Here is a 12,587-nt window from a genome sequence, read left to right as displayed (position 1 = left end):
TTTCCCTGGCAGCAAACCTGCTTCCAACAGGGCTGTGCCTGGCAGCCCTGCGGCACTAAAAATACCCAGCAAAGGGCTGGAGCCGCACGGCGTCTGTTTGCTGAGCTCCCCAGCTGTCTCCTCACATCCCTACTCTCTACCCAGTGATTATCCCATCACTTCAGGTCCTCGAAGCCCCAGCAGCTTCCGGGGGTTTTACCACATGCACTTGAAGGGTTGGGATTCACAGGCAGCGTTTGGCTGCTAAATGGGAGCAAGCTCAGGCCTCTCTGCCCTCGCTGCTGCTGAAGTGCAGTGGGTGATGTGTTTGGGCTGTGATCCACACTGACAGCCCTGAGGAGCTTCAAAGGGACCGGCTGGACGTGCAGGTCTGCCTAAGAGATGCTGAGCTTTGCCATGCGGGGATGGCAGCTTGTGTCTGCACCCCCCGGCTGGGAATGGCTGCGTGGGAATGGGGGATCTGCTGGTGCTTGTGGAGGATGGAGAGAATCCCATGGTTGAGGTGGTGCCGCAGTGAGGGGCTGCTCCTGGTGAGGGGAGCTTCCTGCACATCCTGACACCATGCACATCCCTGCTCCTGCACACGTCCCTGCTCCTGGGCACATCCCTGCTACTGCGAACATCCCTGCTCCCATGCACATCCATGCTCCTGGTCACATCCCTGCTCCTGTGCACATCCCTGCTCCTATGTGCATCCCTGCTCCTGTGAGTATCACTGCATGCCTGGATGTTGCTCTGTGTGTGAGTGTCCTTGCATTGCCTCTTGCTCACCCAACACACTTCCTGCTCCAAAAGGCTTGGAGACATCAGGTATCAAACCCAGCCTGGGCCTGGCATCCTCACTCTGTATCAGGAATAAAACCTTTGCACTGCCCTGACACTGGACAATGGTCCTTGCCATTAGCTGGGCTGCTCCTGAGGCTTGGGGTTTGGCATTGCTTTGAGTCACTAAGCATTGCCTTATCCTGGGGGTCAGTTTTGTTCTGTATCATCTCTGTTAAGTATGCTGAGGAGCACAGAGCTTTGGGGACCAGTGAGATGGGATGAGTCTGTCCTGAACCAGCACTGATGCTCTGCAGGGTCCCTGTGACCCTGTTATCACCCTCCCCAGGTGCAGGTGTGCTGTGCTTATCACCCCCAGTCTCTCATCACAAGCACAGCAGATGTAACAATACAACAGCGTACAGGGGTGGGTTGCAGGGAAGCAAAGTAGCATATGGGCTTATCCAGAGCCCCCCAACCACCCGTGCACCAGCTCAGCTGTGGGGCAAGCAAAAAGCAAATTACCCCTTGGGTGATGGATGGGTAAATCCGTGCCTCCTCCTGCCCCCTGTGAGTCCAGAATCACAGAGGCTCCTCATGGTGAGTCTCTCCTTTCTCTTCCATCATCTTTCCCATCAGATTTATGCCATTCCCTGCAGCATTCCCCCCCCTCCAAGTGCTGGCAGGGCTCTTCTCTGTGTGCCTTGATTGATATGTCTTAATTCACCTAATAATTCATTCAGGTCCTTGCCAGCAGCTGGGGTGGGATGGAGCCATGTGGCTGGTTTTCCATTCACATCATGCTCAAGGGCTTTCCACGGTGTGGATGTGCTTTCTCCACACTCATCCCGCAGACAGAGGCAGTGAAACAGTCACCTCATTTGGGTTTTGCACCCAACTAACAAGGCTTAGCCCTGGGGTGAGCCTGATTCCTGCTCTTACCAGCCCTAGAGTCTCCCTAGAGCCTGGGGCATCTGCCCTCTGGAAAGCGTGGCCATGCTCCTGTGTGGGTACCACTGGGGATGCTCATTTGGGGAAGGAGGACTGGGAAGCACTTTACCTGCTTAGTTATGGTGATGAAGCTCATGCCCAACTCAACCCAAGGAATGGTCCCTCACTCTGCGCCTTTTCCTCCCCCAGCATCCTGGGGGATGCTGTGGGGATGGGATGTCCTCAGTGCACGTGTGAGCCATCCCTGTCCCATGTCCCTGGCACACCGGCTCTCTGTACTGCACATCAAGGGGCTGATGCTTTTGCCAGAGCTCCTCTATTTTTAGAGGGGGTTTTGTGTCAAACTTCCCATCAACTGAGGAGCCAATGTCAGCCCAAGAACGGAGCCATGGTTCCCCTGGCCCTGGCAGCGGGTGTCTGCATGGCTGCTGTGCACTAAAGTACATCTTTCTCCTTTGAATGGGGCAGAAGGGCCCCACTGTGCTGCTGAGCTCTTTGAGACACGAGCTTTTGTTCCAGCCCAAAAGGCCAGAACGGGTTGATCCAGCCTATGCCAGCACCCGAGTCCCTTTTGTCTGTGTGCGTACATTGGGTTGCAAGGGGAGGGATGCGAAGATATTCAAACTTAACCTTGTATCACAGAACCCCAGCCTGGTTTGGGTTGAAGGGACCTTAAAGCACCTCCATGGGTGCAGGGACCCCTTCCACTGGAGCAGCTGCTCCAAGCCCCTGTGTCCAACCTGGCCTTGGGCACTGCCAGGGATGGGGCAGCCACAGCTTCTCTGGGCACCCTGTGCCAGCGCCTCAGCACCCTCCCAGGGAACAGCTTCTGCCTAAGAGCTCAGCTCAGTCTCCCCTCTCTTGGGCAGGTTCAAGCCATTCCCCGTGGCCTGTCCCTACATCCCTTGTCCCAAGCCCCTCTCCAGCTTTCCTGCAGCCCCTTTAGGCACTGGAAACTAAATCTCCCATGTTTGAGTTTGATCCCATTCCCCCTTGTTGTACCACTACAGTCCCTGATGAACAGTCCCTCTCCAGCATCCCTATAGGCCCCTTCAGATCCTCAAGCATTATGTCTGTTGTAAACATTTAAAAGCTTAAGGCAGGCTCCCCCATAAGCAGCATTAGACACATTGTGTTTTGCTGCTCAGCTCCAGTCCCCTTGCAGACAAAGCCTGGCCAAAGCAGTGATGAGGGCTGGGCAGGTCCCCGTGGTGCTTGGGTGACAGCAGCACAACCCTTGCTGCTGGGGACCCTCCTTCAGCTGCAGTGGGCTGAAGCTCACCCATCAATAGAAGTCCCCATCAGGTTGTTCTCTGCAGCTTGGTACCATCCTGGATGCAGCGTAGTGATCACACGGGTGCAGGATGGCACCTCCTGACGCAGCCCATTCCTGGGAGTGCTGAGCCCACCTATTGCATTCCTTTGGGGTTTGCTGGGGGGGGATGGACGACAAAGGGTGCTGGGCAGGTGCCCTGGGGGCAGCAGGAGGGATCTGATCTCTGTCCCCTCTCCTGTAGGTCACTACAGGGACATCAAGCAAAGACACGTTCCTGCATCAGCAGTGACCATCTCAGCCTTGGGGAGAGCAGACACCATCACCGGACTTCTCTTCAGCATGCCCAGAGATCCCCCAGACCCTCCCTGTGCTGCTGCCAGCTCGGGCTCCCCATCAGGATGGATCCTCAAGGGTGGCTTTGTCCCCTTCTGAGCACCTCCGTGGCTCATTGATGCTGCAGCCCCTCCAAGAGGCATCCGAGAGGTGACACGGGGGACCCTGGCAGTGACAAGCAGCCAAACGGGGGCATTTCAGACTGCAAGGACCTTGTTGGTGCCGAGGACGTCGCTCCATCCCCACCGGAGCGATGCCGGCTTCTGCTTAGCATCCAAGAAGAAGGGATGGGGGATCCCCCCCACCTCCACCACCCCATTGCCCCCTCCCGTGCTGCCTCCCCTGACCCACAGGAGCCTGTAGCGACGTGAGCGGGGCCGCGGAGCTCAACAGCACCCACCTCACCTCCAGGACCCTCATCCCCCCCCTTTGCCCCGCCATGATGTGCGAGGTGATGCCCACCATCAGCGAGGGGGACCCTCTGGGCCCCCCGCAGGGCTCCGAGGCGGATGCTGACTTCGAGCAGCTGATGGTGAACATGCTGGATGAGCGGGACAAGCTGCTGGACACCCTGCGGGAGACCCGTGAGACACTGGCTGTCACCCAGAGCCGGCTGCAGGAGACCCTGCGGGAGCGGGATCAGCTCCAGAGGCAGCTCAACTCAGCTCTCCCGCAGGTAAGGACCCGGCTCTGGGATGTGCTGTGGTATCCGATGGCGATCGGAGGCTTGGAAGGGTTAGGAAGGCTGATGTGGGAGCAGGGATGCTGCTGGATGTGTTGCACCTCATGGCAATGGTAATGGCCGTGGGTTCTCCCAGGCCAAGCTGCAGCCACCCTGGACATTGGTACCCCTCATTGGTCTGTGTGGCCATGCAGGGAGGTGTGGGACCACAATGCCCGCTGGTGCATAGGGAATGGTATGGAGAAGGCGAAGAACATTCCTAGGGTGACAGGAGGCAAATGCAGAGCCTGTGCTCACCCACTGGGGATGCTGAGGTCAGAAGAGGATGAGATGGATCAGCCTCACAGGGCTGTGTAGAGTGGATCTGAGCTCTCCAGCTTCCCTGTGGAGTCTTATGGGGCAGCACATGGTATCTCAGGGCTCAGACATGGGGGAGACAGGATCTGGGGGGCTTTTGCACTACCCCATTGTGGGAGTGATGTGGGGAGAAGGGGAAACTTTGAACACTTGTATCTGCTCTGACTGTGCCAATGCTGACACTTCAGATCCTCCTTGCCTGGTGCTGGGGTTTGGGGCACCCTAGGGCTACAGGGGACAATGAATGGATCAAAACTGGTGGCACAAGCCAGGATAGAGCCTGGGATGGTGTTTGGCCAGCTCTCACATCCCTTCTCTGCTCTGAACTGGGGACACAGTTCTGGAGGAAGGCAGTGCATGTATCCATGCATGGAGCTGGGCTGCTCCTAGAATCATAGAATCATGGACTCACAGAATGGTTTGGGATCAAAGGGACCTCAAAGCTCCTCCAGTTCCAACCCCTGCCATGGGCAGGGACCCCTTCCACTGGAGCAGCTGCTCCAAGCCCCTGTGTCCAACCTGGCCTTGAGCACTGCCAGGGATGGGGCAGCCACAGCTCCTCTGGGCACCCTGTGCCAGCGCCTCAGCACCCTCACAGGGAACAGCTTCTGCCTTAGATCCAACCTGAACTCCCCTTGTTTCAGTCTGAACCCATCAGCCCTTGTCCCATTGCTCCAGTCCCTGATGCAGGTCCCTCTCCTGCATCCCTGTAGCCCCCTTCAGACACTGGAAGCTGCTCTGAAGTCTCCCTGCAGCTTCCTTCTCCAGCACCCCAATGTACTCAGCCTGTGTTCATAAATCCCTTCTCTGCCCAGGCTGCTGAAAGCAAAAACCCCACCAGAGCTTCCCCAGGAGCTCCTGGGTTCCCCATGGATGAGGTGCTCCCTGTCCTCAGAGATGTGCTGAGACGCATTCAAGTGCTGGACACAGGCAGGGCCACCACCACCACCTCTGCTCCTGCCTCCGTTGCCTGCACACACTGGAGAGAGCAACCCAGGTCACACTGAGCACCCGCCGCCCGCCCCACACAGTGCCTGGGATTAAGGGACCGCACAGATTTAGTCTCCATCCCTGCTCCAGCAAAGGGATGTGCAGTGCTTCTGTGCACAAGGACCAGTTCCTTGTGCAGTGCTTCTGCACAGGGAACAAACTGCATCAGCACCAAGGGGCTCCGCTTCCAGCACCACAGCAAGGGATGTAGGGATGTGACCAGGGCAGGCGACACATGGGGAATGTCCCAGAGCTCCTGCTGCCTGTTCCCTGCCCAGGCTGCCCGGGCACAGCAGCACCCAGTGCCCACCGGCTGCCCTCATGGGAGATGAGGGCTTGGAATGAACCCAGGGAGCAAACCCACAGATGCTCACCTACCCAATGGGATTAATCCCAGCATGTGCATGTACCAGGTAAGTGGGATGCGGCGGGTCTCTTCCCCAGGGCACTGCGTGGGGGCATTCCAAGGGTCTGTGAGCCCTTTTACCCAGGAGCAATGTGTCACATCCACTGGGATGGGATTCAAGCTGGATTGCTTGAAGAAACCCTATTTTGGGGGCAGATTGGGCACCGATTCTTGTCAGTGGACACAATGACCTTTTCCCATGTCATCAAAGAGCCAAGCTCTGTCTGGGGAGGGATGAGCTGCCTGGGGATGTTGGGGTGGATGGTGGCTGTGGGATGTGGCACTCTGCATCCTTTCAGGGCACAGGATCGAGAGTACTGGCAAAGCCATCGATGGGGCAGGCAGGGAATGTGCTCTGGGGTGAAGCTCTGCTTGGGGCAGGCAGGGATGCTCCAGGGATGCTCCTGCCTTGCCCATGGGGGGGGCTTGGTTGCTACGTGGCCAAGCCATCTCCCCTGGGCATCCCTCAGTCCCTAAAAGGCAGAACTCCAGAACGATTTCCCAGGGAGCCTAAGCTGCCTTAATGCTTCTTACATGATTTATTTATTCATGGGGGAGTGCTGAACGCGACTTAATCGGGCTGAAAGCTCTCGGCTCCAATCCCTCTGCTCTCCTCACTTGTGCAGAGGGGATGCGGTTTGGACCAGGCCCTGGCTCTGGATGCTCTCAGCAACACCCTGCAGCCCTGGCATTGCCTGTAGCTCCCTCCTGCCTTGGGCTCTGCTCTGCTCTCCCTGGGGGTGGGTGGCACCCAGGGATGAGACACAGAATCATGGAATGGTTTGGGTTGGAAAGCACCTTAAGCTCATCCAGTTCCAACCCCCTGCCATGGGCAGGGACACCTCACACTAAACCATGGCACCCAAGGCTCTGTCCAACCTGGCCTTGAACACTGCCAGGGATGGAGCATTCACAACCTCCCTGGGCAACCCATTCCAGTGCCTCAGCACCCTCACAGTAATGAATTTCTTCCTTATATCCAGTCTAAACCTCTGCTGTTTAAGTTTCAACCCATTACCCCTTGTCCTATCACTACAGTCCCTAATGAAGAGTCCCTCCCCAGCATCCCTGTAGGCCTCCTAACATGCAGAGCTCCAGGTGTATCCAGATGTGCTGCATTCCTCCTGGCCTTCAGGGCTTGGGGGTTTGGCAGGAGTCTCTATCCCCAGCTCTGCAGGGGGACAAGGGGCTCCCACATTTCACAGGGGCTACTGATGGTTCTTCCTTCGTAGCCCCTTTGCTGCCTCTTGGAGTTGCAGGGACACCTTCCACTAGAGCAGATTGCTCCAGCCTGGCCTTGAACACTTCCAGGGATGGGGCATTTCAGAGTTAACATCTGGAGGTAACACTTGCTAAAAGCAGTGTGAACACAGGTCCCTCAGCAGCTCCAGGCAGGGGGAAACCACTTCCTGCAGGGATGGAGGGATCTGGTGGTTCAGGTCTTGCTCTGACAAGATCAGGGCACTGAGATGCTGGGTTCCTCAGCTGTACAATGCTCCCCACTGCGTAATCCTGCATGGAAATACACATCCTGGCTGCATGTGGACAGGGGAGGACACCAGTTCTCCTGCAGTCACAGTGCTGCAGCCGGGAGGTCCAGGACATGCCACTGCCCTGCCTGGTGCTGAGGTGGGTGATGGTTGAAGCCCTGGGTTTACCCAATGGGATTTAGTCTCTGTAATCCCGTGCTGCACACAAGGGTTGTGTTTATCCCCTCTGTTGTGCTTTCGGGCTTTCCCATAATCCTGCGCCTTTCCTGGGATACAGGAAGGAGCCAGTGTGGTGGCTCTGCCAGCTCCTAGCATGGACAGACAGATGCTGGGGCTCCAACTGCTGCTTTCCCATTGTGGGCATCCTTCCACCTCCCCTCCATCACTCCTATCAGGGGCTTTAAAATGTTGGAGCAGGGTCAGAGGAGGCCACGAGGACGCTCAGGGGCTGGAGCAGCTCCTGTATGGAGACAGGATGAAAACACTGGGGCTGTTCAGCCTGGAGACCTCAGAGCAGCTTCCAGTCTCTGAAGGGGGCTACAAGGATGCTGGAGAGGGACTCTTCATCAGGGACTGTAGAGATAGAACAAGGGGTGATGGGTTCAGACTGAAACGGGGAGTTCAGGTTGGATCTGAGGCAGAAGCTGTTCCCTGTGAGGGTGCCTGGTGCTGCCTGAAGATCCAAGCCCTGAACCACCCCACTCTATTTCAGTACCCTGTTGTGGTGCTCTGGGTTTCCATCCCGGCTCCCTCCACTCAGCCCTGTGTTTTGGGGGGTTCTAATCCAAATGAGCCCCTTCCCAGGCTGCTGGGCTTCCTGCAAGCTCCTGAGGGCTCCCAGAGCTGTGTCTCAGCATCCATGCTTTGATTGAAGATTAGGCACCTCTCCTTCACTTTCTAATCCGTTTATAGGTGTCCCTGCTTAGTTTGAGAGCTTATCAGCCTTGCTGGGGCACTCAGCCCAGGATCTGACCAGCTATTCCTCCTGGGATGGAGGGCTCAGAGAGGAGCAGCCCGATGGGGTAGGGTTGGGCTGGAGCATAGGATGCTGGAGAGGGGCTCTTCATCATGGACTGTAGCGACAGGACAAGGGGTGATGGGTTCAGACTGAAATGGGAAGTTCAGGTTGGATCTAAGGCAGAAGCTGTTCCCTGGGAGGGTGCTGAGGCGCTGGCACAGGGTGCCCAGAGAAGCTGTGGCTGCCCCATCCCTGGCAGTGCTCAAGGCCAGGTTGGACACAGGGGCTTGGAGCAGCTGCTCTATGGAAGGTGTCCCTGCTCATGGCAGGGGTTGGAGCTGGAGGAGCTTTAAGCTCCCTTCCAACCCAAACCCTTCCATGGTTCTATGCTGGTGCTGGGAGTGGAGCTGGCACCACACTTTGACCTGCTGACCCATGTCTGGCAGCGGGTGGCTGCAGGGGGGGCTGCCCCTGTCTCTCCAGCAGATTTTCCCTCTTTTAATCTCCTGGCATTCTGGGATGGAAGCATCGCTGTGGGCTCAATCTGTGCAGCTCAGCCAGCCAGCGCCGTGCTGAGTGCTGCTCATCCCTGTCTCCTGCCTGGCATCCCTCCTCCCTTGCTGCCTCCGATACCTTGTCCCAGCCATCCCATGCCCTGTTCACCGCAGTGGGGAGAACATCCATGTCCACAGCCCCTATTTGCCCTGCAAGCCATGGGGCAGAGCAAGAGGTTTGGACTCTTTGCACAGCTTTGCATCCACAAGGTCCATTCCCCAGTGCTGGAAACAGCCGATGTGACACCCACCATTACAGCTTTTCAGGGATGTAGCAGCCCATCAGCCCCCATCACAGCTGCAAGGAAGCTTTTGCTGAGCTCCTCCAGCTTTGCTGCCTGTCTCTTGGCTTATTGAGGGGCCAGAGGACTGACATATCCCCAGTTCTGGAGCAGAAAGTGGGGAATGGGCACCTAATCTGACACCTCCTGTCACTCACACACCAGGCCCAATGTAATCCACAGGGATGCTCAGGAGCTGCTCACTCTTGCTCACAGCATGTGCATAACCCAGCCGTGTGCTCACAAACGCATGTGCCGATGGGCTGTGCTGAGCCCTAATTCCCACTGGCTGGAAGAGCACAGCTCTGGGAGAGGCTTGGCCAGCACCATGGAGTCCTATGGGAATGGTCTCTGTGGTGGAGTTCACCCTGGCTGTGGAGTGGTCCAAGAGCAAGGGTAGGATGGTGCCTGGGCATGGCAGAGGCTGGTGATGGAGGTTTGGGGTGCTGTGGTTGATTTGGGGGACAATTGATGGGCACAGGGATGACCCCAGAGCAAATGGGTCTGGAAAGGAGCTCAGGGATTCAGGCCCTGGGGCAATGCCGCAGTGAGGATGTTGGGTGGCAGCAGCCCTGAAGCATGGTGATGGGCAGAAAGCAGCTGTTTAGAAGGACAGAGACTGATTTTGACTTCTGCAATTGGTGTTTGCCTTCACCCACATTGCAGCACACTCGGGTCCTGTCCCTCTGTGGGGCCTCAGCATCACCAGCGACACCAGTATCCCCCCCAGCCCCAAGCTAGAAACCAAACCAGTGCAAGCAGCTTGGGGTGGGAGAGGGAAAAGCTGACTGGGACAAAGAGAGGTTCAAAAGCTCGGGGTGGGGGGTGGATGTCAGCTCTTGCAACCTAAACCTTAGCATTTTGCTTCCATTTGAAGGGGTTTGATTTGTTGAACTTGAACATGAAAGTGGATTTCATGCTGTAAAACATCTCTCAGCCTCCAGCGAGATTTGGGTTGTTAATGCTCAGCCAAATCCCCCTCAGCTGCTTTGGAAACCCTTCTGCTTTTCACATTCTCCTCGACGCTGTGAAACTGGTGTGAATTCGGGAAGCGTTTCCACATTTGCATTTGTCACCCCAGAATTCCCCAGCTGCGGAATGTCACTGAGTCCTGGCACCACGTGGCGACTGGGAAAGAAACTGGGAGCAATGGGAGGGTGCTTCGGGGCTAACCCAGCTGCTGGGCTTTCACTTGCTAAGGGAAACAGATCTCTCCTGCATCCCAGGAACTCGGGAGTGAGTTTCCTTTCCCTTCCACCACGGTCACTGCTCTGTTCCTGAGGAGCCCATCGCATCCCGAAGGATGTGCTGGCTCTGCTTTGGCACTGCCCTGTGCATGGCTCCTCCTTGCTGGAGGGAGCAGTGACTGGAGCAAGAGCTGGTGGTACCAGGCACATCTCCTGCAGTGCCCCATGTCTCTCAGCTGGGATTTGAGGTGTGGGGGTGCCCCACAAGAAGCTTGATGATGCCCCATGCTGGATTGGGGCAGCTCTTGCTCTTTGGAAGGAGATTGTGGACGATGCCTGATCCTGAGGCCATGGCAGAGGCAGGCCTGGGTCTGGGGGACTCGTCCTGCCTGGCTGTGGCTTTGTGGTGAGCTTTAACCTGATGGGATCCTCCAATGTGGGTCTTGCGGATGGTGCTGTGCAACGTCAAGGGGACACTGTGGTGGCCTTGGCTGGGATGCTTTAAATGCATCCAAAGAGCACCTCTGGAGCTCTTGAGCAGTTTCTTGTGCCTTTGGACATCCAACCAAAGGGGTAAATATTGGGATGCTGCGTTCTCCCTTGTCCAAAGCACTTGGGGAAGGCAGCAATAGGTCACCTCCCAGCCTGGCTGTGCTTCTCCACTGATTTCTCAGTGTTCCTCTTGGTGTCACCATCTCTCTGTGATTGGGTTTGGACGGGAGATGCTCTGTCTGGAGATCCTGGCAGAGGTCTCCATCCCACTCTCCCTGACACTTCCATGCCCTGATTCCTGCAGGAGTTTGCCACGCTGACACGGGAGCTCAGTGCGTGCCGGGAGCAGCTCCTGGAGAGGGAAGAGGAGATCTCAGAGCTGAAAGCCGAGCGCAATAACACCCGGGTAAGCACATGGAACCTGCAGCCTGCCTTCCAGGCCTCGGGAATGCGGGACACTGTGGGCTGCTGGGCTGATAACGGCATTGCCAGCCCCGGGCTGTGAGAGCCTCCCTCCTGCCTCTTGCAGCTCTTGCTGGAGCACTTGGAGTGCCTGGTGTCAAGGCATGAGCGGTCCTTGAGGATGACCGTGGTCAAGCGTCAGGCCCAGTCGCCATCCGGGGTCTCCAGTGAGGTCGAGGTGCTCAAGGCACTCAAGTCACTCTTTGAGCACCACAAGGCACTAGATGAAAAGGTGAGAACAGGCTCTGAGTTCTCCTTCTCCCAACCCTCCTCCTCCCTCCCACTGGATGCTGTTCTGGGTGGTAACATGGGGCCCCTCAAGAGGAAGCTGTTTGGATATCCAAAAGCTTCAGGACCCTCATTTTAGGAGCTGGCGGGGCTGCCAAGGGCATGCTGTGGGTTTGAGGCTGTTGGGGATGGGGAACTTGCTTCCCTGGGTGACTCGCGGTGATGGCGAGTGCTGATGTTTGGTACCCCGGTTCAGCTGTTGTGTTATAGCTCTTGTTGTTCCTCCCGGTTCATTTGTCTCAAGCATCTCCTTCCTCTGCTAAAAGATGTCTTCAGGCTGGCCTGGCCATAAGTCTCTAAGTCAGCTTGGCTCAGACTGTTCCTCTTCACCTGGAGCATCTCTGAGCCTGTTCCCTGAATGTGAACCCACCTGAGCCTGGCTGCAGCCAGATAACAGGGTCTGGGAGCTGGTGCAGATCCTGGGCACCCATATCACAGATAAATGATGGCCTTTCCCATTGCTTTACCCACCTGCAGGTCAGGGAACGTTTGCGAGCAGCCTTAGAGCGAGTGGCAACCTTGGAGGAGCAGCTCGTGGATGCCCATCGGCAGGTAAGAGGTGTTTGGGCAGCCAACCCTGGGCCCTTGGTGGGCATCCACTGGGCTGGGACTGTGCCATGCCACGACTGTGAATTCCAGTTGAATTTGCTGGGATAGTTCCCACAAAACATGGTGCAGAGCAGAGAAATGGCATTTGGGCACTCTTAGTAAGGCTTTACCTCTAAGCTTGCCGTTCATGTGAAGCATTGGCTGTGTTTAAGTGAATACTCCACACAAAACAAACAGGCTTCATCCTCCATCAGTGCTGAGCCTTCCCAGCATCTCTGCCTTCCCTTTCCCCCTATCCCTCTAGTTCCTCCCCATTCACATTCACCAGGTGGAGGAAACCAGTCCGAAGCCAGTTACAGACCCGGGTGCTCCAGGGCTTTCCCCACCTCCCCACCAGGTCAGGCTGCTCCCATGTGTCCTGCATTGAGGAATCCCTGTTCTCATGCAGGTGGCAGCTCTGCAGCAAGGCGCCGTGCGGGAGGCCCCTCTGGGAGAGCGGGATGAGAGGGAGCCCAAGGAACCAGCGCAGAAGCTTCCCTGGAAGGTGAGAGCCCTGGAACCCCCTGCTC

The 12,587-nt window shown here is 56.9% G+C and overlaps 1 protein-coding gene across 3 annotated transcripts in view; it reads left to right on the top strand.

Moving 5' to 3' along the window:
• Nucleotides 1–3,240: 3,240 nt before the first annotated feature.
• Nucleotides 3,241–12,587, top strand: part of PPFIA4 (PTPRF interacting protein alpha 4) — a 29,683-nt gene continuing 20,336 nt past the window's right edge. For all 3 annotated transcript variants that reach the window (XM_034069816.1, XM_034069815.1, XM_031054613.2), the window contains exons 1-5: nucleotides 3,241–3,998; nucleotides 11,024–11,125; nucleotides 11,249–11,413; nucleotides 11,947–12,021; nucleotides 12,467–12,562. In XM_034069816.1, coding sequence (XP_033925707.1) covers nucleotides 3,762–3,998; nucleotides 11,024–11,125; nucleotides 11,249–11,413; nucleotides 11,947–12,021; nucleotides 12,467–12,562 — 675 coding nt within the window. In that variant the 5' untranslated portion in view covers nucleotides 3,241–3,761. The remainder of the gene's footprint in view (nucleotides 3,999–11,023; nucleotides 11,126–11,248; nucleotides 11,414–11,946; nucleotides 12,022–12,466; nucleotides 12,563–12,587) is intronic.

This window comes from Melopsittacus undulatus, chromosome 16, assembly GCF_012275295.1.
Source record: "Melopsittacus undulatus isolate bMelUnd1 chromosome 16, bMelUnd1.mat.Z, whole genome shotgun sequence".
Classification (NCBI taxonomy): Eukaryota; Metazoa; Chordata; class Aves; order Psittaciformes; family Psittaculidae; genus Melopsittacus; species Melopsittacus undulatus.
Note: the sequence above shows the minus strand (reverse complement) of the source record. Positions and strands in the feature narration are given on the sequence as shown.